At 45.0% G+C, this 27,200-nt stretch overlaps 1 protein-coding gene across 1 annotated transcript in view; it reads right to left on the reverse strand.

The window, feature by feature from the left end:
* Positions 1-27,200, reverse strand: part of NOTCH3 (notch receptor 3) — an 81,713-nt gene that overhangs the window by 34,280 nt on the left and 20,233 nt on the right. Inside the window, 7 exon segments of the mRNA XM_048490062.1 lie at positions 5,668-5,853; positions 6,334-6,489; positions 6,763-6,996; positions 7,437-7,559; positions 8,069-8,404; positions 8,810-8,952; positions 22,388-22,469. Of these exon segments, the coding sequence (XP_048346019.1) occupies positions 5,668-5,853; positions 6,334-6,489; positions 6,763-6,996; positions 7,437-7,559; positions 8,069-8,404; positions 8,810-8,952; positions 22,388-22,469 (1,260 nt within the window).

Below are 27,200 nucleotides of genomic sequence, written 5' to 3' on the forward strand. Positions count from 1 at the left end.
GGCCAAACTGGAGAGCCGCAGGTTGCAGACCCCTGGCCTGAGAGATCACACCATAGGCCCTCCTGTTGGGGAGGTGGGTGATCCCCATGAGCAGCAGGGTGAGATGGTTCACCCTGACTGTCCAGAGCAGCAGGGCCACCTCCTCCTCCTGCCAGAAGACACCCCGCCACCAGCAGCCATGGCTCTCCCGGATCGTCTGTCTGGGGCCTGGAGGCCTGGCGTGTCGTCTGGAGTCCTGGCCAGTTGCCCAATTTAAATCTAACAGTTTTGTGTGGCTACGTTGCTACGACGTGACAGAGGCATGACTGCGGGTCCTGTTAGGATTCTGGGCCACTGCAGGCCTTGGTCATTGTACCCCACTCCCAGGCGTCTGCTAGGATCAGGGTACGAACCCCCCCCCCCCCCCGACAGACAATGGACTCCACTGTTTCTCTGAGTCGCTTTTATTGGAAGCCAAACCATTACAGGCGTGCTTAATTGGGCCAGCATCCTGGCCATCGCCGCCATTATTCCCGGGGGTGGTGATGCTGGGATGGCTAGATGGCCTGAGGAATGCCTGCAGTCCCCCTCAGTGCTAGCTTCTTTGGCTGGGGCGCCTTGGCCCCTCGCATCGGTACAGGATGCCTGGCCATACAGTACCTGGCCATGGTGTCCCTGACAATCCAGCCCTCCTGCCGGTGTGCTGCATTTCAGGCTCTGTAGCTGCGAAGGGAGTCAACTGTGATCTTGACCTCCTCTGGTTCCTCCTCGATCAGTTGTGATAGCAGGGGCGTGCAGTTCGGGTCACTCTCGCAGATGTTGTGCAAGGCCTCACACGCCACTATGATTGGGGCCACATTCTCTGTCCTCCTCATCATCACCCACGACGGGATGTACCACCACCTGGCCTTCAGCTGCCCAAATGCACGCTCCACCACATTCCTGGCTTTGCTCAAGTCGTTTGTTGAAGAGAGCCTCCCTGTCATTCTCGGGGGGGGGGGAGTATGGCTTCACTAGCCACTTGCGCATGGGGAAGGCGCCATCTGTGAGCACCAAGGGTGGGATGGTGACCCCATTGATGGTTAGTGTGGTGCTGCCAGGAATGTAGGTGCCCCTGTCCATTGCTTGGCAGAAGTGTGTTTCTTGGAAGACAAAGGCATTGTTGTGGTGGCCGGAGTAGCCTGTCTCTGAATTGAAGAACCTCCCTGTGTGGTCACAGGTCGTCATTAGCAGCATGGAGGACACGTTCTTGCAGTTGATGTATTGGCCAGGGGCCCCTTCGGGTTGGCATATTTGGACATAGCAGCCATCTATGGCCTCAATGCAATGCAGGAAACGCAGGCTTGCAAATCCAGCCATTACCTGCACAGGATGGGGGGGCAGATTGGGGAGTGGCAGTCGGGGATGGCTGCTGAGCCAAGCTTTGGCCGCCCTGCCCCCCACCCACCACCGGGCCTGGCCATGCACTGCGCAGACCAGAGAGTCCACCTATGCAGACCAGAGAATCTACCTACCTCCTCGGTCCTGCGGCCAAACCAGATCACCCTGCTGAACAGGACAGCTTCCACAGCCACACAGAACTCTGGGACCCATTCTGGCATTGTGGCCAGGCCAATGCCGAACTGCTACCTCACTTCCCTGTAGCTGTTGGCGCTGGCCAGGTACCAGAGTGCTATGGCCACCCTCTTCTCAGTTGGGATGGCCCGCCCCATATTAGTGTCATGTCGCTTCAGGCATGGGCGGAGGATCTGTGCGAGGCATATGAATGGGCTCCTGGCCATCCTATGCTCAATGTCCCAGACTTGCAAGACAAACTTTTCCCACCACTCCAAGCTCATGGGGGACACCCAGTACCGAAGCGTCTGGGGGGTGCATGCCAGGGAAAACCAGCACTGTCTTGCGAGCCAGTGGGGCTGTGCCCTTGCGGCTGGCTTGGACGGGGGATGGCAGCAGCAGCAACCCCTGCACACGGAGGGGTTCTCGTGTGATTCGGACACTGGCCGCCCACATTTGGTTGCTCTGGCGCTTACCGAGGGCTACCGCCGCTTCCAGCAGCTCTCTTGGCTCCATAGCTGCAGCTGCATTCCTGTCCGAGCAGCTCACAGCACAGTCACTGAAAGCGCCCTGGCTCAGGGGAGGGCCATGGAGGGACTGAGAAGCACTGACTGGCTGCTGGGGCGGTTTCTGCCAGATGTTGCCAGTGACCCCATCCTCAAGGAGGCCGGCCAATCATTGCGCCAAGCACCCATGTCCCCTATGTTGGGTCAGTTCTGTGTGGCTATGTAGCTGCACAGCCGCAATAGATTTTAAAAAACACACTTGTACGGCATCGCCATGCGAAGCCTCGCAGCCCTGGCAAGGACTTGCTGGGCATGGGAAGGCTGCCCGTGCGAACAGGTTGGAGCCGCGCCAGTGTCATTTACACCATTTATATTGTGCTGTTTTTGGCCCATGCGGAATCTGCCTGACAATGAATGGAGCCTCAGTTATCATATTTGATTAATTAATTTTAAAAGTTTGCATAATCTGTGTAACTGCTTAGTTTATTCTGCGTTTTAATGTCAGATTTGCAGTAAAACAAAGGTTCTTTTCATGCTCTGACCAAAATACAAAAGGCACAACCCTTTCCACTAATTACAACCAGTGACAGAAAAGGAAACTAACAAACATCTCAAACAGGGTACACCCTTTTAAACCTGTTGACTTGAATGGACTTAGATGAGTGTAAGTAAAACAGTTTATTCTTGCTCACATGCTCACAACATTATACACATACATTTCACATGTCTAATACCAAGCAAGGCTACTGGTCACTTTAGTTCAGCACTGTCTACTCTGATTAGCCACAGGTTTCTGAGTTCATCTCCCTGTCTTGCTGCCGCCACAATCCAATTTGTAGTTGGAGATTCTAAGGATTTAGCATGCAAACAAAGAATGTACTCTAATGACAAGGTACAGGCAGCCTTCCTGCTGTAGAAGCAATGGGGTGCTATGGAGATGGCAAAAGCAAGATGGCATCATCATCATCATCAAAAAGGCAAATCACAGGAAAGAGACAGCACGGGTAAGTGAGGGGCAGACTACTGAAGAATGGAAGCCCACTGCAAGACATCCAGTTCTGCTTGAACAACCAGTCTGCCTGCCAGTCTCTACAAATACCAGCCAGGGCTGCTCCAAAGAGAAAAACTCCACTTTAAGGCACAATGCCACATTTCAAGATTTACCCTTCCAAGCAACTATAAAAATATAAAGTATGTTTCTGCTTTGGTTCCAGACCAGGGAGAAAAGCAGAATATAAATACAAAAATAATCTATTAAAATAAACAGGAAGAGTCTGCCGCTAAGCAGTATGACAAACATCTTTTGAGGCACAATCCTTTCCTTTGGCTACTTGCGGAGTATCTTGGCAGACAACTGCCCTCAAGTAGCGATCTAAGCTTCCAAGTGGGACTAAATCACACTTCCAGGCATGCTTCTTTCCATGTTTAACACTGTCAAAGCAAAGTGACAGAAGAGGCAGAATGTTCTCACTTGGAAAATGGACAAAGGCTGCAGTGAAATGTGTAAAGTTTGCTCAAAAACCACAGCCATTAAAACAGCACATACTTCTGCTGTCCCCTCAGAAACTAATAAACAGCCAGGTTCCTGGGGCCACTTTATCCATTACCTTTTTCCTACCCAATATACACTCTCATGCAAGAAAAACCAAACAAATCAACACTATGTAGAGGCTTATATTTGAATACTATGACTAGTAGCTAATGCGAAGAACAGTTTCCAATAACAGGATTCAGGTGAAAAAACACTCAGGCTTATGTCCAACATAACAACACATGTGCTTCTTTCCTACTTCAATTTAGTGAGTTAGAAACAGCACATATGAAGAAGCTCCATCCCGCCTCTTCTGGCGTACCAGAACCATGCTGCCTAAAGCTTGGAGAGAACATAACAAAATCTAAAATGATAATGATACAGCATCTCGATACAGTGCATAATCTGTAATCTCACCGCCTAGAGAATCTTCTTGATGCAGGCATCGACAATGAACGCGCGCACTTCTTGTCTTTTCCAGAAGTGTTTGGAAGAATGAATGAGATGGAAAGAGAAGCCCCATTTCCCCCACTGACAAAATAACCAGTGCTGGGAACTCTGTCAGAGGTTACAGTGACCCACAGGAGGGAGGCAAGAGGTGAGTCCTAAAGATCATATGGGCCTACGGTTTGATGGGGCCATGTGGAGACTTGGGACAGACGAGTGACACTTTTTATTTGTCTTGATGAACAGGGCTGAGATTTGAGACAGACAGAGGAGAGGACAGCCGAAACTGCAGCAACCTGCAGACCATGAGGACCATAGTTCACACCACAGGAGAGCGAGAATTAAATACAAGAGACTAATACATATGTGGATTCACGAAATTAGGGGTAAATACGCAAGGGTATATAGTGTGAGAAAAATATTGCAATGGCAACAGTGAGATCTTGCACAGACTTACGCTAGTCAATAACTCAACGCAGAATTGCACGGCTAATGGCCCAGTCAAAAACTGCCCAGCTTGTGGATGCAAAAAAAGGATTGGCTGGGAGGGAACACTGAGATATTTCATTCCACCTAAAATTTCTTAAGCCACTTATCAAGGCTCTAGACTGAGTGCTCCATATTTCTCATTGCATCCTAATCAGACTGGTTTCAGGACACTGCATTGCTGAACTGCAGCAGAAAAACAACACTAACCCAAATTTACTAACCATTAGTCCAAAGCCATTCCCAGCTAGTAGGACCCACCCCTCCCCCAGGTTTTCACAAAACAGCCAGCATTAGCCAATGAGTAAGCAAGCAAGGAGAATGTTCCTCCCCATATGGGGTAACAGAAACACAAAGCACAGCGAATTCACAGTGCCCGACAGGCCAGCCCCACCATTAATATTCCAGGCACAATGCTGCACTCCCACTGTCTGTATGAACACTGCACTGCTTTGCACAGCACCCCAGTTCCCATTGGATAGTCACAATGGGGATAGCCATACACCCATCCGTCACTTTCCAAGGACTCCTCCATGCAGCTCTCAATACTTGTCTCAGCCCCATAACTGCACCTGAGGACCTCTGAAAGGCTGTCAGCAGAAGCACTGCCCAGTCACTAAGGTGGAAGGCAAGAGAATGGCAGCAGTATATACTCCTCTCTAGCTGTATGTGAACAGCTCAGTATTCACAGTGTTGGTTTCCTCCACTACACAATCCTTCTGCATGGACTCGAGATAGCATTTTCCATTTAAACCGAAAATACTAACCACCTACACAGTGTAGCCAGGAAGATTCCGATTAAACCGCTTCTAAACACCATGGCCATTGCCATGACAATCTACTCGTCCACTCTGTTTCAATTACATTTTATGACTCAGAAGTGCCAGCTTTCAAAACCGTATCTGCTCTTTTCACATTGTTACACAGAGCTTTACAACATCTCGGGAACACGTTATTGACAGTGAATTGAAGCAAGGAAATGAACTGCCTTAGCTCACTCAGCAATTCAAGGCAGGAGAGATTTGACCCCAGGTCTCTGACATCCACGTTCAGCTGCATGCCTGCCTATCCTTCCCATCCATCCTTCTTTTCCCTCCCACTCGTTGCCCACAAAACCAGAGGCTGCACCTCAGACACTCTGCTCCAATGACTGAAGGAACCCACCTGACATGCAGATACAGGTAAACTCGCCAATGCGGTCAAGGCAAGTAGCATCGTTCTGGCAAGGCATGGAGAGGCACTCATTGATATCTGTTTCACACCGTGGACCTGTGTAGCCACGCCCGCACTGGCACTGGAAGGATCCTTGTGTGTTCACACACTTGCCAAAGTGCTCACATGGATTGGCTCCTAGAGATGGTAAAGGCACACGAAGTGAACACAACTGGGTCAAAATGGTATCTCCTCAATGTTCACCTCAAGGACAAACCCAGCCTGGATGAAAGAAGCTCGAATGAATGAAGAAATATGGGAGAAGAGGCTACAGAGAATCAACTTACTGCTGTTTGTGTGACAAAACTATGAGGAAGATGAAACGGGGGGAGGGAGAAAAGGGGGAAAATGTATTGTTTGAAAATGTATGAAGAAGGAAATTATTATAAACTGTAAAATTCAAATGATACAATAAAAAATTAAAAATAAAGGACAAACCCAGCCAAAAAATGAGAAAAGAATTCCCGTTAAGGCCAGTCCCTGTAAAATTGTTTTACTAGCTAACATGCCAACTAGGGCCCAATTCAAAAAACCCTTGAACATCCAAATGGTAGCGTGGTGGTCCTCCCACTTTTCCTTTTTGATTCTGCAAAAATGAGAGAGGGGCATTATTCTTACCAATGGAGCATTCATCTACATCCTGGTCACAGGCTCCTCCTGAGAATCCCGGTGGACAGGTGCAGATGGCACGGCCATTCATTGGGTTGGTGTCACAGATGGCATCTTCATGGCAAGGGTTACTGACACAGGCATCATCCAGGTGACAGAGGAGGCCTAGAAGAAAGTTGCCATGAGAGGTGACTACATATCATGAGCAAGTGCAAACCGGTAGGGATTCGTGAGAGGAGCAATACTGACTTCTGCACATCAGCTGGGCAGCCTTCCTCCTTTCTACAAAGACACTCCATTCATGTTACCCAATGTCCCATCCACCCATTCTATTCTTTTCACGATACTGTCCACATCCTCTAAATGCTGCTATGCATCCGCTGAGCAGAACAAAAAATACACAAAATCAGTACATTATGTGAGAAAGAAGCCAGCTACCTGTCTTGCCCATAGGGCAGGCGCAGTAGAAGGAAGCCACACGGTCGTGGCAGGTAGCACCATGGAAGCAGACCGCTGTCTGACAGTCATCAATGTTCTCACTGCAGCTCTCTCCAGTCCAGCCATTGACACAGACACACGAGTGGCCTCCATCTGTATTGAAGCAAGTGCCTCCATTGTGGCATGCATTGGGCTGCAGCTGGCATTCATCCACATCTTCAGTGCAAAATTGGCCTAGGGTGCCAAACAGAGGACAAGTCTGTCTGTATTAGAAATCTTCCAGACTAGGGCAATAGCACCTTATCTCTCTCTCTCCCTCCTTCATCCTCCCAATTCCAACCTCCCTTTGCTCTTCTTCACCCTGAAATACCCAAGGCTAGAAATACCCAAATCTCATCAACTGAAAAACTGCCTTGCTAAGATTCACAAAGAAACTCTACAGAAAAGAGGAACAGAGGACATGAGCTCCCAGTTCACGAGCAGGACAAAGGCAATTCTTTCAAAACTGTACTCTTGTACTCCAGGCAGAACTCCTGACTTGGAGGCTTTTATTTAGCCAGGATCCCAGCGACAAGGAAAGGAAATGACATTCATCTAAGCCAGAACACCCTCCCCCACATTTCAAAACTCTAGATAGTCTGAATCAAGTTCGGGTTCTCAGACTATGTCAGTACCTGTCCATTCTGGGGGGCACTGGCAGTTGTAGGTGTTGACCCCATCCACACATGTCCCACCGTTCATGCACATGTGGTCCGGGCAGTCATCTATGTTGATCTCGCAGTTGTGGCCTTCAAACCCTGAGGACAGAAAATTTAGCCAGGTTGGTAACCATGGAAAGGCAAAATCCACAAACTCCACACCTATACTGTGCAATCAGGTCTCAAAGTTTTTTTAAAGTTCCAGGCTCAAGCTTTCCCAGCAACTCAACCACAGCAGCAGCGACAAAGAAACCCAATTTGGAACAGAATTATGCAGGTAGTCCCAAGTGTTGTGAGTCACACAGGCAAAGCTGCAGCTTCAGAGACTCCAGCTGCCATCTGCCAGTTCTTCCCAACTCCCCCTGGATTGCTTCCTTCCTGCCTCACCAAAGCCTTCAACAGCTTCCCATGAGCTTCCTGTCCGGAGAACTGAGAAATAAGATGCAGCACAGCATAACAAGCCGGAGAGTTTGGCTTGCATCCCAAGGGCCACTCTATATCACCTAACTCTCCGAATGGATTTCTCACCTTGAATCTGCCTATCCAGCAGTCCTCCCCACTTCCCCATAGTAACATTAAACAACGAATTGCACAAGTTGTTCACTCACCAGGCAAGCATGCGCACTCATAGCTGAGTTCTCCCGTCTGGCGGCAGGTGCCCCCATTAAGACACTGAGAAGGGGCACAGGGTGTAGAGATGCTTTCGCAGAGCTGCCCTGTGTAGCCAGTCTGGCATTGGCAGCGGAAGGAGCCAGGTGTGTTGAGACAAGTGCCCCCATGCTGGCACAGGCCAGGCACTCGACATTCATCCACGTCGCTCCGGCAGTTCCGGCCCTGGTAGCCAGATGGACATGTACAGTTGTAACGGCCATTCCAGTTAGTACAGCGGCCGCCATTGAGACATGGCTTGGTGGCACAGGCATCAAGCAGAGAGCAGTCCTGACCTGAAGAAGGGAGATGAAAAACCTAATGAATCTTAGGTTTGGAAGGATGTTAGGTCTTCCCTAGAAAGCCCACTTCTCATCAATAGTCTGCATTGACCTACTCTGAAGGTCTTCCCACAGTGGGTCGGTTTTTTATCAGGAGAAAAAAGCTTCTAGGACACACACATGAAGCTGCCCTACACTGTATCAAAGCCAGTATAGTCCACCCAGACTGAGAGCGGTTGTCCAAGATCCCAGGGCAGAAGTCTTCCATATCTACTTGATCCTTTCAATTGAACATGCCAGAAATCAAACCTGGGACGTTCTGCACGCTAAACAGCTGCTCTGCCACTGAGCAACAGGCCCTTCCCCCAGAACTTCTACGGGCAGCCCTCTCTCCCAATCCACCATGCTATGGGTCCTTACCTCGGAAGCCCTTGGGACAGGTGCACTGGTAATGCACTGTGCCATCACGCAGGGTACTCTCACAAGAGCCCCCATTGGCACAGGTTGACTGGTGGCAAGGATCCTGAAACTGACAGTGCTCTCCAATCAGTCCAGGCTGGCAGCTGGAAGAAAAGGGAGAGAAAGAGAGAGTTTATGGATGACATCAGGCATTCATTCTATGCCCACAGTATATTAATGACACCCTGGAACCTGAAGTACCAAACCCTACAACTGCCAGGGATGGTGCATGGAAAACAGAAGGGAGCAAGGTGGAGAAATTACACGCAGGATAGTGGAGGACTGTAGTTGGAGCTGGAAGCCTTTGAGAGGAACATGTCCAGGCAACAGCCTAATACTCTCCTACGACACTCAAATTTCCCTTGCTGCACCCCATCTACATTTATCTCTCTGGGAGATAGTAGGCAAGGGAGTTAACATTGCAAAGCTTTTATGTGATGCTGGAGCGTAGGGCAAATGGTTTGAGACAGGAGGCATGGAAAGAGGAGAATGCAGATATATCTCCAACGGGCTCCAACCTGAAATGACACCAGCTCCAGCAATTCTAAAAAGAACTGTCGCAAGAAGCCCTGAACACCCATGAACCCCAGTAGCTTCTTGATACAGAGACTGTCACACCCAGGTGATGAACTAATGTCTGAACTTTCACCTGGCTCCATGCTCCCCTTTCTAATGTCTCATCCGACCTCGTAGGATTCAGCAGCCCCACCCAAGCAACTATAGAGCTCCATACAGTGATCCACTTTTTCCTCTGTTGAGAAACAATTCCCTAAAGACAACTCTCTCACTAGTGTACTTCACTTGTGTCTGTCATCTGCAAATGTATCTGCCCACATTCACCCTTGCCCAGCTGAAAATAGGTATCTTAAACATTGGCCTTCTTTCAGGGTCCTACCCAACCATTTCCTCTCACCACCACATTCTAGGCAGATCTAAGAAAAGACTACTTCCCACCCAGTATAAAATTTCATCAGCAGAGTTCACTGCAAAACACAGGGTGAAGACGGGAATTGAGTGTGGCTGAAGGAAGGACCAGATGTTTATACATATAACAAATTACTGAACCTCACACTATTGAGCACTGCTAACACGTTGGGAATGTGTATGACTTGATGCAGAACTGAAGTCTAGCTTACAGAGGGATGGTAACAGTGACCAATTCATCTATAATTACTACCTAATGGTTTCGGCAACTTCTTTTACAGTGTACAGTATTGTTACAGGACACAAAGCAATACACAATTCTTAAATCCAAAAGTGAAGTATATATACATACAAATATTGAATCTGGCAGCAGTTGCAGAATCCTGTTAAAACAAATGTCTGAGCTTCCAATGAAGGAATGTAGATTTAAGTCGCTTGGGGATGAGTGCCTAGTCTGGGGTTCCCCAATAGGGAAGCCGCCAACATCTTTCCCAGTGCCCAATAAGTAATTTTAGAAAGTGAGTGAGGCCAGGTAGGGCTTTTGATGAGCAAGGCTTCTGATTGGCTGTACTGATTTTTTTTGAAGATGTTGCTTTGGCAGCAGCTGCCACTACAGCCCAAGGATTGTAACTGTGTGATTGAAGCTAAGTCGTGGCAGCAATTTTATGGCGGGTTCTACTTTGTGTGGCTGTTATCATGATGTGACAGAATTTTATTTATTTATTTATTGTTAATTTTCTATAATGTCCTCCCCCGAAGGGCTCTGAGTGTACCCACAAGGTCAACAAGCTTTAGCTGCTTCTCACCCAGCAGAATAGTCTCACTACCCAGAACAGTAGATAGAAATATCTTACCATTGGCCCACACATAAACAATCCAGCAAGGAAAAATGCTGCCCAAGCCTGGAAGAGCAATCCAATTTTAATTAAATCAGTTAAAATAAAAGCAACTTGCACAAATCTAAAGAATGAGGAAGAACAGCCAATCCAAGTGTTCATTTCTCTCATCTCTTCTCTGTAAATCGCTCTGGAAGGCTCTGGCAACTGGCTGCAAACAGGCTCATCTTGACACTCCACTAGTTTGGTTCCAGGAGAGACAGGAAGGTGATGGGTGGCAAAGGAGGGCTGGTGTGGATTACACAGTTCTTCTCCTTAATCCTTGGACAACCTGGAGTGTTTCAAAGAGTCCCCTGATCCAGGCTCAGCAGGCTGCCCCTGTAAATGCTGTCTCCCCAGATCCCTCTCCCCCACCCTTTGCCCACAGTCTTCAATTGCCATGGCAACACAAAAAGCCTGTTTGTTCTTCTGGCCTGAGCCTGAACAGCTAGTCCTGGGCACCGGCTGAGACAACAGCCAGGGCCTTGCAGTCCAAACAGGGATCAGACATGGAACAAGAATATCCGACATGACACCTCTTTGCTGTCAAATGAGATGCGCAGCTCAGTGAGCAAAAAAAATCCAGCCCTGCTACAGGGATTTGTCAATTAACCAGTTTCTCAGAAGCCTAAATCTAAAGTATGGGTTGTGAATTTTGTGTGAAGATGTGGAAAACTAAAAGTTAACCCAGAGTAACAAGAAAACGTTAAAGAGGGACAATTCAAAATCATCAGCTGGGGAGAGATCTGTCTGAACCCAGTGGAGGCTATGTCTGAAAGCTGAGATGATCCTTCCTGAAAATCCAGAGGGAGGCATGGAGAGAGATCTCCACCTTCAGCCTGTGGGAGGAGCCCAGAAAAGGGGCCCAGCATCTACACACAGTAACTGAGAAGAGAAGACCCTCTGCAGACTTCAGGAGCTGTACAAGGGACAGTCACCTCAGAGGAAAGGTGCCAGCAGCACCCAACCCTTGAGAGAAGCCTGCCCTGTAAAAGGAGCCATCAGAAACAGCTCTTCTAGGTGCACATAAAATATTGGGATTGCAGTCTGTGTTGTCTGAATTTATTTCAAAAATTCATTAGGCAAATTGATTAACTAACATATTAGCCATAATATGCGATTAATCTGTTCTTTAGCAACTGAATTATTATACTAGTGCTTATTTACCCAAACCCTGAATTCTAACTTCAAAATAAATCTAACTCCTTTTGTGTAAGCTTCCAGAAAAGTGTTCTTGTCCGGATGGAATCCATTAAGCCTTTAAAAAAAACAAACAAATCCACATAGTGAAGGTTTGAATACTTTAACTGAGGAACTAATACCAGCAAAAATACCATACATATTCTTCTCAAACACTGCACCCACTTTGACAATGGAACTACTTTTCCACAGCATCCACTTCCTCTGCTCAACTAAACCACAGCAGCAGATGTATCCTCAGTCAGACACTCCAAAGTCTGCACAAGTCATGGTAGGTCCAGACCTCCAAGTCACATTCAGATCACTCCCTTATATACACCTCAGACCCAGACAAAATGCAGCAGGCATGCCTGCTTTCCTCTTCCAGCTGGGGTGAATTTATAGGACTTAAAAATGAAGCCTTGTGGGTACAGGATGTTTTGAAAACAAGTGGTTTCTATGATGGAAGAAACCAGACCAGAGGTCATTGGCACAGTTTCTTGTAACCATTTCATATAATGTTTTCATTGGGAAGACTGGTAATTCCCCCAAAACAGAATAGCTGGGTTTAAAGTATCTTCTACTTGAAGGGGGGATGCTGACAACAAACTATGATGATTTAATATAGGATATACTGGGCCCTGGGAAAAAATAGATAGCCTTTGACAAGTCAACTGTACATCTCAGCAAGCAAAAATATTTGTTCATATTTGTCTGCCAGTCCATACTAGACTGCAATAGATGGAGAGTTCTTGCATCCTACTGAAAGACTATCAGTGGCACAGAGGAAGTACATAGGTATGAAGCAAAACATTACCCTGTATAAAAAGGTAAGACCTTGCTCATCTGTTCAGCACTCCCTCTTGCCCTTGGGCAATATGAGGGCAATCTCTCTTACCAATCTGGGGAAGCTAAGTGCCCCAAAGAAGAAGCCTCTTCTTTCAGCACTGGGAGCCAAGCCTTGGCATTGTGTCCCTGAGATTACATCCGAGGAGGAAAACTTCATTTCTATACCTCTCCCCTGGGGTAGTGAATCATCAACTTTGTCTGCACATGTCGCTCAAACTCTGTGACTCAGCCCTTACCCCAGGCCTGCACAGGCAGCAATAGCAGGCCTACATGCCAGAATCAAATGTCTTGGAAGTTTTCTTGGACAACTAAAGACAAGAAGACATTCACACACCCATCCAAGCAAAGGAGAAAGCAGTTTTTCCCACTACAACTCACTGAAGAGAATTTGAATAAAGTCATCAGAATAGAACAGCCACAGGGCAAATAAGAATGCAGGGAATCTTCCAGCCTCCCACTTTCCTTCCCTGGGCTCCTGGGTTTATTGACAGTATTAATGAGTTCATACATTGTATTCTCAGGTATACCATCCCAAGGTATACCATCACAATTTCTAGAACCCTGCTTGCTGGGTGTAGCAGGGAAATACCAGGCTCTTTCTGTCAAGCCATGAGCTGGAAACATTTTCTCAAACCTTGCTAGCCAAGTGAGACCAGTGCTTGACAATACAAGCACTGTTTTCACATGGGTAGTTTGCTACCCATGTGGTTGTGGAATGGGTTTGGGTTTTTTTGCTGCTTCCCCACTGCATTGTAGTGCTTACATGCATCACAGGGTTTTCTTCTTGCTATCTTTCCCAAGCGTGTTTTGCTGCATTGTTAAAGGAAAAATCACAGCCAAGCTGGTCTGGCTGTCAAGTGTGTGGGGAATAGGGCTGACAAGCCCCTGGAGGGGGTGGAGGATACCTTGCTCCCAGCCCCGAAAAATTAAAAAGAAAAATAAGATTTTGTTTGCTTACAGGAAGTTCTTATCATAGAATTCTGGTTGATTCCTAGAGCTAATTGGAAGTGACAAAGATCAGCTTTCAGCAAAAACTCTACAGTAAAAATTTCTTCTTTTGTCACAGAATTTTCAATGAGTCCTAGAGCCATCCTTTGTCACTTTGGAGTACCTCTAGGAATCGCCAAGAACTCTACGATATGAACATGCTGTAAACAGATGAGGCTTCATTTTTCTTGTTAATTTTTCTTCTGGGATGTTGCTCCTGCCCCCACAACTCTCTAGCTGGTTGCCAGGCATAGCAATGGCAACTCTAGTAGGCAAGAATGGATTTTCCTGGTCTAGAAGGACAATTGGCTCTTATACCCTTTTCTCTAGCATAAGAAGTCTCAAAGTGGCTTACAATCACCTTCTGTCCCCTCCCCTTCCAAACAGGCACCTTATGAGGTAGGTGGGACTGAAAGAGTTCTGAGAGAACAGTGACTAGCCCAAGGTCACTTGGCAGGTTTCATGTGGAGGAGTGGGGAAACAAATCCAGTTCTCCAGAACAGAGTTCGCCACTCCTAACCACTATACTCAAAGCCATTTTCCCTGCCCCAGTGCTCACAACAACCATCCTCCCCCCTCCCCCCTCCCCCCCAAAAAACTATCAGGGAGCTTCTTTGAGGGTTTAAAAAGTTATTGGCAACAGGTATATTGCTATGATGATATATTGGTATGTCCCTACAGGTTCAAAATACTACCTTTAAAAAAAGCTCTCCCCACCCCATGGATGGGTGTGAATGGCCACTATGGGAACTGGAACACACAAAATAAGGGGAGTGGGGCTATACAGAGGCAGCAATGGCAACACTTGTGATCCCATGGAAAAGTATTGATGTTTGGAAAAGGCCTAAATAGAACACATGTACACTCCTCTCAGGTACGACACAATCCATATGGGCAAAGGTTTTTGTTATTTGCTGTGCATCCCCTCCCCCCCCCCCAAAAAATGGATAACATACATTAATATGAAGCCAATGGACAGTTGTAACAATCCTTCCAAGGAGTAAAAATGTTACTCTCCATCACTTTGTGGGGAAGAGGACTGCAGAATTCCCTCCTCCTGCTCCTCATCTCAAAGCCAGCCACAGCAATTTCCAGTACTACATCTGCAAATAGCACTCCAAAAGTTAGAAAGATTACCTTGCAGTGCTTGCGGCTGTTGTACCAGAAAGCAGAGAAGAGAGAGAAATTTGGAGTTCGGGACTTTCCTGGTTCTAGGAACAGGGAAAAAAAACTCCCTGCAACTTATAAAATACTGTAATTTTTTTAAAAAAAATCCAATTCGTATACCTGGTTTTCCAATAAAAGGAGCGAGTAAGAAAACTAGATGCCATTTCAGATGTAGTGGGGAAGGGAGTAACTCACAGTACTATCCTAAGCAGTTACACCCTTCTAAGTCCAGTAAAGACAGTGGGCTTGGACAGGTATAATAGGATAGCCCTGATACTCTCTTCTTGTGCTTACTGTAGTCATGCCCAAAGAGGAAACTTGTATCTCTCTTTACAATGAGATGTCTGAGCTTCACATGCTTGTGGAAGTTATGCTATTCACCACTGGACTGATGCACAAGCTTCCTTTTTGAATGTTAAACAGGAAGTATGGACAAGAGGAGCACAAGTGACTCACACCCTCTGTCTGCGTTGTGCCCGAAACTGTTCTGAACCTCCACATTGCATAACAATTCTTTTAGATTGTGACATCATGAACAAAACAGCAATTTGACTTTGTATTGCTTCTCAGCACTCCTGCAAACCCTCATCAGGTGTAATAGCAACACCAAGAAAGCAATAAGCAGTGCAGGACTAAACAGCAAGGAAGTGCCAACAAGGATTCTGACAATACAAACTCCTACCATATGAAATTTGGGTCTAGAGTTCCAATCTCACACAAAAGGCCCAATCCAAAAAAAGGGGGGGGTCAAGTGCTGCTTAGATGCCCCCTCCACCAGCGAAAGGGGAACCCCTCCCAGCAGAGAGGTCAAGGACATCAACATTCAGCCACCCCACAGTTCTGTGGCAGCAAACTCTGGAAGCTACACTAGTGTCTGACCAGGGGGAACATGGCAGGACATCACTGGGGATGGAGCTGACTTTATTTGACTTCCATTTGGTCTTTGCTGCCAGGAACACCGCAGCACAGGCCTCAGAATTATGTCACCCCCTTTTTTGTGCAATTGAGGGCTTTTCAGGGGCCCCAGAAATTTTCCTTTTTTCCTACTTCCCGCGTCACCTGAAAGCCCTCTAGAGGCAGCATGGCAGCAGCGCTATACCCAGCCACTAGAGCCCTTGGATGGGGCTGACTGGCCCCTTCTGCAGTATGGACATTTAATGCAGCGGAAATGTCCCTCAGACAACTAACAGTGGTCTGAACAATTGCTAAATTCTTTTAAAAATCATATATTAATATATGAATTTTGTATTCTAGCAGTTTTTAAAATTAAGAAAATGGCAAGTGCTATGTTGAAAAGATGAAAGGTCTGAATTGAGGTCATTTAATGCCACAGCTGTAAGCAGTCATACAGCTGCAGGCAGCATATAACACATAGTGGGAAGGGGGGAAAGAAGTTTTGAATTTAGTCCACTGCTTCATCTCCTGAACAGCTGACCAAGGAAATTTTAACCTTTCTGAAAGAGCTCCACAGATGCAGAACACCTAGTAGGAACACAGCCAGAAATGTAAGATAAGCAATGCAGACAGGATTGTCAAAGCCTTATATGTTATTAACTGCATTACACCAATGGAGTCAAGTGCAGTTTGACAGTCTATTCCTAAAAGGTTGGCACTGCAATTGTATTGAAAGTCATGAGTTCTAGAGTTCCTGATTGTGTCAGTTGTGGAGAAAATGGCCATTATGGGTGGTACTGCTTCACAGATTAGTAATAGAAGCAAGAACTCCAAGAAATACAGTCCAAACTTACCATAAAGCCATGAAAAGGGAGGTACATGGGTAGTTGCCCCCCCTTACTCCAATACAAACAGGAATTCTGTGTTTTGAAAAAAAGGGGTATTTGTGGGAATGTCCTTCTTTTCTCTGTCTGTAATCATATGAATCCCAATCAAATGTATTGCTGAAGTAAACTCACAATGTGAATGACATCTGCGGTCAAGTCCTCTCAGTAGCTAATGGTCTTAATGCCAGGCTTTGGGGTTTGTTTTGTTTTTCTTATTGCAACTTTACCGCTTTCTGCCGTTTTTCCCTGCCTTGATTTAGTCTTTGCTGTGAATGATTTTATAAGGGCCTCAATTTTAATTTTAAGGTTTCCGCTAATGTAGTCATTGTATTGTCCTGCTTTGTGTCATTTTGTATTTCTGTAAAGATCTAAGTTGCCTTGAGTAACAAAAGGATGGTATATGAATATACCAAATACATGAATCTTTACTTTTTAACAAGATATGAAAACTAAGAAACAGGAAACAAAGTTTGAGCACCAATACTGAAGCAAATTACACAGACACTTCACAATCTTTAGTGGAAAGCAAGTACAAAAAAGATAAGCTTCCCAAGATTTAGCTATCAGTCATCAAAACTTACAAAGAAATCATACCTGATTCAGGAGGGTACAGCAATGGCATCAATGGCAAGCAATGGCAAGGTGTGTCTGGCACTGTATAATTTTGAATTGATGAGGAGAGCAGGGATGGGCCGGCCAGTGGATGGAGGAATTCAGATCTCGGTCTTGGAATTTGTTTTTAGTTATTTACTATATTTATATAGGCTGCCTAAGTCCCTGAGGCTCAAAACAGATTACACAGAGCGAATATACTCTGTTCCACATGAAGATGATAGTAGGTTGTATATTCCTCCAAAGCAGAAAAAAGCATGCTGGACTGTCTTTGTTGTAGAATGCTCTGCCTGGGTCCTAGTGCCGGCCCATCCCTGCTCTCCTCATCAATTCAAAAGTTAAAATACATTTTGGCATAAATGCTCTTGTATCAAAGTACCATGTTCAATAATGCACAAAATAGCGTAAAAATGAGTGATAATAACTATCATCTTTCTGTGAAGCAGAGTATAGATACAATCAGCATGAAGAGACATCCAGTAAGCAATATATTAGGGATATGGGAATCTGAATAAACGTAGTATATTAGACACAATACAGAGTGTAAATATAATAGAAAACGATGCAGCAACAGTTGTTCAACACATGCAGCAAACAGGTAACGTGGCAGAGTCCACAATCCCTAGGTCATAGGGGCTTTGAATGGCCAATTGGCCATGCTGGAAGGGGCTGATGGGAATTGTAGTCCATAACATCTGGAGTGCCAAAGGTTCGCCACCACGGAGATAGACAGTACCATGAACTGAACTCAGCAGCTGATGGACTGCCAGCGAATGATTACAGAGTGAGTGTAATGTGCATGTTCCATCTAGCTACTGATAATGTAAATATGGAATGCCAAAATCTTACAGCCCTGATCTTGAGAAGATTTACTCAGAAGAAAGTACTTGTTTGAATGGTATTTAATCTCAAAGAAGAGGCACGAAATTGCAACCTAAATTGGCTAAACTGTTTCAGACTGAGCCAATAGAAGGTTGCCAAATTAAAGCACCTCAACAGCCCTCTATTGCAAGAGGTACAGAGTTATAAAAGTTAAAAAATATTCTTCAATTATAATAAATATACATATTAGTTACAGTTGTAAGTCTGAAAGTATGTACCATCCCACTCCAAAAATGCTAAATTTGCTTTACTTGACTGGAATTGTTAAAGAAGAGTTGCAAAGGAACAGGAAAGAGATAGTGGCAAAATTTGTGCATAAATCCGCTCAGCTTCTAAGTTTTCGTATAGATGGTGAACATCTTTAAAGGGAGATATTAAAGTCCAAAAGAAGCAGGGGGAGGAAAAGAGTGCTTTATGAGATATTTTCTCTTTTAGACTGGTTTATGCTTTCATGTTGAGGTTTGAAAAATATTTTTAGCTTACTTTTATTCCCTAAAAATGTTTTCTAATACCTACGCAAAATAATTCCCAGTTTGAAGCTATTATACTACCAACACACACAATTCTCAGATTTTTCTTATTCCTTATTTTCTTATTTCAGATTCTGCAGCATGTGAAGGAAACTGGCTTATTGTCGGAAATATACACATCAAAGCTGCATTCAAACATCCCATAATGCTGACACTGTGCCTGAATGTGCACAAACACTGCTTTTTGCCAAGTTCGTACATGCTCTGTTGGTTCCCTTTTCTCACCCAGAGAGCAATGGAAAAATCTTCAGTTTGAAACTAACTTTGGTTTAATCCCAGCTTCAGGAAGGAGAGAAAACTAACTTCCTTTAAGCCACACTCCTAACCAGGATTTTAAATCAATATTCCTGCACTGGACCTTTCCCAAGAAGGAAGCAGAAGGATACATAATAGCCCAGCAACAAGCCACTCTTGAACACATTCAGACTTAATGTCAACTTGGCTGGGCAACTGAATACAGTCTAGCTCAAGAAATCACATTTGTTTTAAATGACTTTAAATTGCGTTTTTATTTTATGTTATGGACAGATTTTGGAGATTGAAAGTATAAATATTTTAAATAAACTAACAAATAAATAAGCGAGCATGTGAGAGTAGAAAAGGATGTTTTCATTCTGGACCATGGAGATAAAAAGGGACATTCAGAATTAGACACACTATTATCTTCCAGAAGAAAACTGATTATGACTGGAGAAACTTGAGATAATATGGTTTTGAAAGATATATTATGTATTGTTTAAATGATATGACGCTAAGTTCACCCACAGTTACTATGACTCTTACACTATTGACCAAGATCTATTATGTTTTAAAAGCAAACTGGAGACAAACATTTTCAAAGCGCAGGAGCAGATTAAAGGTGCTTGTGATACATATAATAATCCCATTGTTGTCCTAGGTAAGTAAACAGGTGATGCAGGTTTTTGTATGGTGTTCTTCAATAAAACTGCAAAGTGTACACAAACAATCTAGTCGATAAGAACTTATTTTTGCTTAGTACAATATTGATAATTTCTGTTTTCAACTCTTATTTTCCCTTGTTTTCTCAGCTGGTGGTCTTAAGTTTGTTGCTTCATTTCAGAACTGGGTATATCAGTAACAATTTCTTGAATCAAACTAAGACCTTTATGTGGTTTATCTGTTAACTGTTATACATATTGTATTTTATGTCTGTAACTACTGAATGTATTTCAAAGGAGAACCAGGATCCTGTACCCCAAATATCTATGCAGTTGGGTGAAATTTATGAAGTGCAACATCTCTCATTCCTGCATGATACCACAGTTGTCAAAGCTATTAAAGCCCTATCTTCCTTCTCTCCTTACAGACACACGCTTCAAAAAATATAACAGCCAAAAGGCACAAGTTAATACAATAAATGTCAAATTAGCATCTGTGTTCCCTGTTTCACGACCATGCATGTTTTCAGTTGCCCACCTTCCACCACACACACACTCCTTAGTTTTAGCCTTAGTTTTATTCAGGCAACACACACATCCTTATGTATCATACCAGGTCACATTCTGGTTTCCCTCCAAGTCCATTCCCCCACCCCCATTAAGATCCAGAGGCATTCAATTTTCTTTCTTACACAACCTTTGTGGTAGCTACACCTCCCATTTCTCAAGCAGTGCTATTCACATCCCTCTGAAACACGTGAAACAAACCCTAATCCAAGCCCCACCTTCGCCACTAAAACACAAGTAACAAGGGGGGTGGGGGTGGAAGATAGAGAGTGAGGCAAAACCAAAACAGGAACCACCCATTGTCCACCTCTTGGCATCACAAAGACCACAGAAGCCAAAAAGCAACCTATTTGAGGCCTCTTTGCAGGTGTTTAGTGGGGGGGGGGGGGAAGGGGAGGGGACTGTGCTTTTCTCTTTAGCTCTGGGCACTCCCAGGTCTCCCCACCCAACCTGTCCAACAGGTTTCAGACCATGCTGCCAGGAGCTCTCTTCCCTTTTCTTCCTCCTTCCTAAATCCCTTGCAGATTATATTATAAATTCCGTGGAAACTTCACCAGCATTGCTGAGCCTTGGAAGGCTTGGCTAAATGCCCATCTCTGTACCGGACAGTGGCACACTAGCTATGGTCTCCACAACAGTGCTTACAGCTGATCGGTGGTGTTTTCATGTCCTATCACATCCCATCCAGGGATCCAGGCCAGGTGTCGGGCCTCCCGGTGATTCACCTGTTCTGGGTGTGGCAGCTGCAGGCAGATCCACCTGTCCTGGATTCCAGCACAGGCAGCTCAGAACTTGCAGTATTAGTTCTTTACACCTGCTCCTTGGAAAGGCAACTGAAGGAATTAGGAGCAGGAACCCCAGCACCAAATAGCCCCATCTACATCTAACGCAGCCGAACTAGAACTAGAAAACCTCAGGCCGTATGACTCAACTAACAACACCTTCAGCACAAATGCAGTCTACTGCTGAAATCTTAATTCTGTTATAAGCATGTGCCAAACTCCCCATTTCAGACTTTGCCAATGTAACAAACAAACAAACAATGTAACAAACAAACAAAAAAGCAATAAGCGTACTATCAGAATCAGCTCTGACACCACAAGCAGCATCAACCACACACCTATTCTCCTCACCCTTAAGCAGGGTATATGCCAAAACTCCATGTATACCCAACCCATGAGATAGTTTAGGCTAAGAGATGCTGACTGACTAACAGTCAGTGTATTAACTTTGTGGTTGATGTTCTCACAGTCAAGTCTAGCACACTGCCCAGTCCACAACACTGGTTGCAGTTGGATGATGTGATGAAATTACTCACAGCACCCACAGCAGTGTCACAGACTTCAAAAGTACAGAGAGGAAGCCAAATTTGCATCAGTCAGCAGGAAGAGCTCCCAGTTTCCACAGGCCCAAGCAGGTTGTAGGTGAGAAGAGTACTTCAGTCTTTGCTCACTCTGATGTCTGACACAGCATGTTGACCTTGCAGGACTAAGACACTGTACATCCCTTTCCTTGAATGCAACTAACACTGATCTCACACTATAGTCTATAAAGAGCTTCCAGGCTCCACACACCCCATACTATTCTGGCACCAGTGAACAAATTAACCTGCTCTCTTAGTCAAATGCAAAGAACAATATTCCACAATGAAAATTTGCTGTTCCCAGACTGTGCTGTTCCCTCAAGCAATGACACCCCCCCCCCAGCCCCAACATATTCAAAGAACTAGATCAGAAGTCCGCAATGTGGTGCTATGCACCATGACACCCACTGACACCTTTTCTGGCACCTGCCAAGTGTTTAGGACATGTGTAGGACTGCAGGGCTTTATCCCAGCAAGGCTTCTGATTGATTATGGGAGATATAATTGGCTGTGTAGATTTTTTAAAATTTTAAGAAGATAAGAAAGAGCCTGCTGGATCGGACCAGAGTCCATCTAGTCCAGCATTCTGCTACTCGCAGTGGCCCACCAGGTGCCTTTGGGAGCTCACATGAAGGATGTGAAAGCAATGGCCTTCTGCTGCTGCTGCTCCAGAGCACCTGATCTGCTAAGGCATTTGCAGATTTGTTGATTTGACAGCAGCTGCCAGAACAGCACAAGGATCTGCACTGGGTCACAAGTTGGCAATCATTTTGTGGCAACCTCTGCCTCCTGTGGCAGCCATTTTGTGGCAGCCACTTTGCTACTGCGCCCACCATGCTGTTTGAGTAATTCCAAAAATACCTGCAGGTTGAAAAAGGAGATCACTTGAGCTTATAGCTCAAACTGTAAGGAGGCACCACTTACATGCAGGCAGCTATCCCATTGGAATAAACAACACAGGTCCCACCATTCTCACAAGGCTTGTCACCATCCAGACACTGTACAGCTGCAAAGGGAGAAGAAAATGCTTAATTAGTGCATGTACAATGGAAGGAATAGCAAAAATAACACTCGGACAATAGACAGCAGCTTTCAACAGCTATGAGCTATGATAGCTCCAGCTGCTGGGAACACAGAGACAGTTAACTTCATGCTACGAGCTTTCAAAAGTAGAGCACACTTGGAAACAGAATGCTACCCTGGATGGTTTAAGGACAGTCAAGGAACATCTTCAAGAACCCCCTCCCTTATCCCAGAATAAAATGAATAGACTTACATCGATTCTTTCAATATTCCTTTCACGAAAAGCATTGTTTGCTTTGAACCCAGGGCATTATTACTCCTATTCCAATGCCATGTGGTTTATAATTGAAGCCTGCAATCCTGGGTGAACATGTTTTGGAATTAACTCTAACCAAAGTATTTATTTAAGGTCTTGGATCACACATGCAATTTTATTACCCCTGAAGTGGAGGATTCCCTGATAAGCATATGGCACATTGTCTACTGTTTGAATTTCAGCCCTACTACTTTTCATGATGCCCGTGAGAAAGTTTATGAGAAATGATAGAGGAATTGGTGATGCATATTGAGTTTTCTGGATCAAATCAAGTCTGAGTTCTCCCTAGAAGCTAAAATGACCAAGCTGAGACTATCATACTTTGGTCACATTATGAGAAGGCAAGACTCACAAGAAATGACAATAATGCTAGAAAAACAAACCTAGGAAGACAAGAATGCTAGGAAGGAAAAGAGGTTTCTCTTTCCCTCCCCATAATTCAAGCACAGCCTTTCAGAAGTATACCAAAGTCTCAACATTTTCCAGCATTTTGTTCAGGTGCTAGCCATGTAGATGTCTTGGCATTTACCAGAGAAACCCATGATGGAATGGTCAAGAAGACCAACCATAGCTCAGTGAGTGGAAGAAGCTGTACTTTGCAAGCTCAATGCCCCGAGTTTAGTGCTGGGCACAGTGGAAGAGTTTGTGGTCCAGTGGTAGAGCACAAGTGGCTGCAGAAAATCCCAGAGTCAATGGCTGTCTTTCTCTATGTGACAGGCCAGACAGCTACTGCTGGTCAGAGTAATCAATCCTAAGTGAGATGGACCAAAGAGAAATAGTTATATATTTAAGATATTGGTCCTGGTTTTATATTATTCAAAGCAGTTTACAAAATTAAAATGCAAAGATTACCTCAGTGAATTACACTATAGTACAGTACAAGTCTAAAATACAGAATAGCGACATAAGTCAAATGAACTAGAATGAAAGAGAATGAAAATAGTAGGGCAGAGCGGGGTGGGGAGAGAGACAATTAGCCAGAAGCAGAACAAAGCAAGAAACCATTTTGCTGGTACCTAAAATCATGAAAATGGGTCCAGCAAATCTCATAGAGGAAGAGTTCAATAGCTGTGGTCCCACCCCCAGAAAGACATTAACTCTGACCCATTTTAATCTGATTTTAGGCTGAGATTCAAGAATGAAACAGCATCATTTGTCTTGAGGGTAATCTTTCTCTACTGAGGGGATAGTTAAAGCCCACCGCTGCTGATATTATTCCAATTATCAACAGCATTTAATACAGTCTATCACAATCATTTATTGGACTGACAATGATGAATGTTTGGGGTACAAGCAATAGTCCCACTATTGGCTTTCATAGGTGAGACGGGGATCAGCCAGTTAAGTGGGCTAACTCAGGGTCTGTTTTACCTACAATGGCCTTTAGACTTGATGTTAAACCATTCATTGAGAGCATAACAATCTTCAGAATGGCTTGTTGCTAATTTGCAGATGACTCCCATATCTCATTATCTAAACCTCTGGAGGTAGCTGTGAAGGTTTCGCACCAGGGTCTTGAGACTGTGATCATGAGGTTGAGGGTAAACAAACTGAAGCTTAATCCAAATGAGACAGAACGGGTTCCAGCTGCGAAGAGTCATTGGCTGGTATCCATCTACCTAACCTGGATAAGGTTCTGTTTTCTTCTGGCAATCAAGCAAAGAACTTGGGGTCCTCTTGGACCCGGCCAGGTTGATGGATTGGCACCATTGCTAGGATCACCTTCTTTCAGCTACAGCTTGCTTGTAAGTGCAGTCATTAATTAGACTCTACAGACTCTTGCCCCCGGCCATCTTTGCCTGCTGCCAGTCAGTGGGGCAGCAGGAAGAAACTGCTGTATGTAATGTGTTGGGGGGGGGGGGAGGTGATGTGTATTTCCCAGGGCAATGATGTGATCGTTGGTGTGATCTGGAAGTTATGTCACAATGCTGGATGACTCTCTAACATTCCCCCTAAATCAATGGTGGCGAACCTATGGCATGGGTGCCAGAGGTGGCACTCAGAGCCCTCTCTCTGGGCACACGCAAACAAAGTGCCCCCCACACACACACACATCTAGGCTGGCCTGGGCCATTGGGCTCGATTATTAGCATTAAACCTAAGACCTAGCTTTGGGGAAGCAGTGTAGGTAACCCTGTTAAGCGCTGTTAAACCCCACTGATTTTCATGGGAAGAACTAAAACACGATCCTTTACCTGGGAGTAAGCTCGGTTACTGGCAATGGGGCTTGCTTCTGAGTAAACCCTCCTAGGGTCGTGATTAACCCGTTGGAAGAGTTACACGGTTGCTTCAAAGCAAAGCCACCAACTACCACCAAGCTTACTCCTGAGTAACACGCGCCTTGGAGCCAACCTTTTTTTCTAAACTAAAACCTCAGTATTCAGGTTAAATTGCCGTGTTGGCACTTTACGATAAATAAGTGGATTTTGGGTTGCAGTTGGGCACTCGGCCTTGGAAAGGTTCGCCATCACTGCCCTATATCATATGATTAAGCTGCAGTTTGAGGCGAATGCTAGAAAATCTCCCCCCCCCCCAACATGATGATATCATACATAGGTGCTTTCCCCCAGAGAGCTATGGGGGCATTAGGAGGATTGCCTTTTGCAAAGGTGCTGCTGGGTGTTTCATTGTTACTTCCCACAACCCGGCTTCCCACGGTCTGTGTTCCCCTTGCTTGAGAAAACATCTGGTGCCCAAGGTCTCACCTAGTCCAAAACTCCAAGACAGGAAAAGTCTTGAGAATTCTGTCAGCATAGCCCCTGCTCAGTGAGCCACAGAAATACGTGGTTGGACTAGCCATGTTTTTCTCCCTGAGTGTGTGTGTCTGGCAGTCAGATGTTTGGAGGGTGGGATTTCAGTGCTTGCCCAGGACACCATTTCCTGTAGCTACATAACCTTGCAAGGACTATGTATATGTTTTATTCATAACTTTAATGAAAGAGACTGAGTGGCAGTGCCACAGACAGCTCCACAGTCCCACCATGCAAGGTATTTCTTGTTCGTAATCAGCTATGGAACAGTTAATAGTTGTTAGTGCCAGGGTTCAGAATGAACATCTCTCTCTCTCTCTCTCTCTCTCTCTCTCTCTCTCTCTCTCTCTCTCTCACACACACACACACACACACACACACACACACACACACACACACACACACGCTCTTGAGAGATGGGAGCGGGGGAATGATGAGCCAATGGATCTCTGCACAGAGCTGCATGATACAAATATGAAAAGGGCACTTTAGCAAAGCTATAGAGATGCCTTTGATGAAAGGATGAACCAGATGAAAATTTTCATAAGTCCCAAGTAGGTTGGCATTGGCTTAGCTAATACAACCTCTTCCTATCTGGAACTGAATCAATCTTACAAGATATTGTATTACTAATCTAAAAGCTAGCCTTATCAGACAAGGAACTACAAAGGGAGAATCCAGTGCTTTTAAATAATTGAATTAGAATTCCTTAACAAATTCCAGACCATTTACACAAACCCACACACCCCTCCTTCACCTGGGATTCCAGGTGAATATAGGTTACTATACAGTTTGCATATCTCGCTGTAGGTTCCAATCCTACCAATCCTATCTTGCATTAGATTTAATCTGAATTCTTCTTTGCCTATCTAACTACAATTGGAGGTGGCCCTTACTCACTCTAACTGAATTAATTACTCTTCTGACTGGATTCTATTTCAAACCAGCCTCTCATTTCTGCTCCTCCCTCCTGTTGTGAATATAAAAGCATCAACTTAATGGATGTGAACTTCAATGCATCTGATGAAGTGAGCTCTAACTCACCAAAGATTATGGTCTTTCAGATGCCAGAGAACCTGTTTTATTTTCTATCTATAAACTGATTTCATTGCTGAAGATCAAATGGTATGCTGACCCAAGCACAAAATCATGGGGAGAAGAAGCAACCTTTAAAGTTGAGAAAATTACTTGTACTCTTAGCCAATCGCCTTATTTTGTGCAAGAGAAAAAATGAAGAGCCCTCAAGGAAATGAGTAGGCCAGGAACCAGGATCTATGTTTTATGGAAGAAACTGGCAGCTGTCTTTCTTTCTTCACAATTGTTGGAAGAAGTGTACAGGTCTCTGGCATACTATTTTGACTGTGTGTATGTGCATGCGCGTGAGCACGGCATGCACACCCCCAATATATCGGTAGACTGTAGGCACCTCTCACATTTCATGCTGTTAAGGCCAACTACCGGGTTCTTCTGCCTCAGCAAATGCACCCTTTCTTCCTAGGGATTACATCAAAACCAGTGAAGGACTCCAGTTGCTAAGCAAGGTAAATCAAGAGAGTTCACCAGCTCTGATATACAACTGAAGCACATGGGAATCCATGAAGTCCTGGCTTGGTGCCACACAAGCAGGACTCCACGCCACATGCAGCCA

The sequence above is a fragment of the Sphaerodactylus townsendi genome, linkage group LG03 (assembly GCF_021028975.2).
Source record: "Sphaerodactylus townsendi isolate TG3544 linkage group LG03, MPM_Stown_v2.3, whole genome shotgun sequence".
NCBI lineage: Eukaryota > Metazoa > Chordata > Lepidosauria > Squamata > Sphaerodactylidae > Sphaerodactylus > Sphaerodactylus townsendi.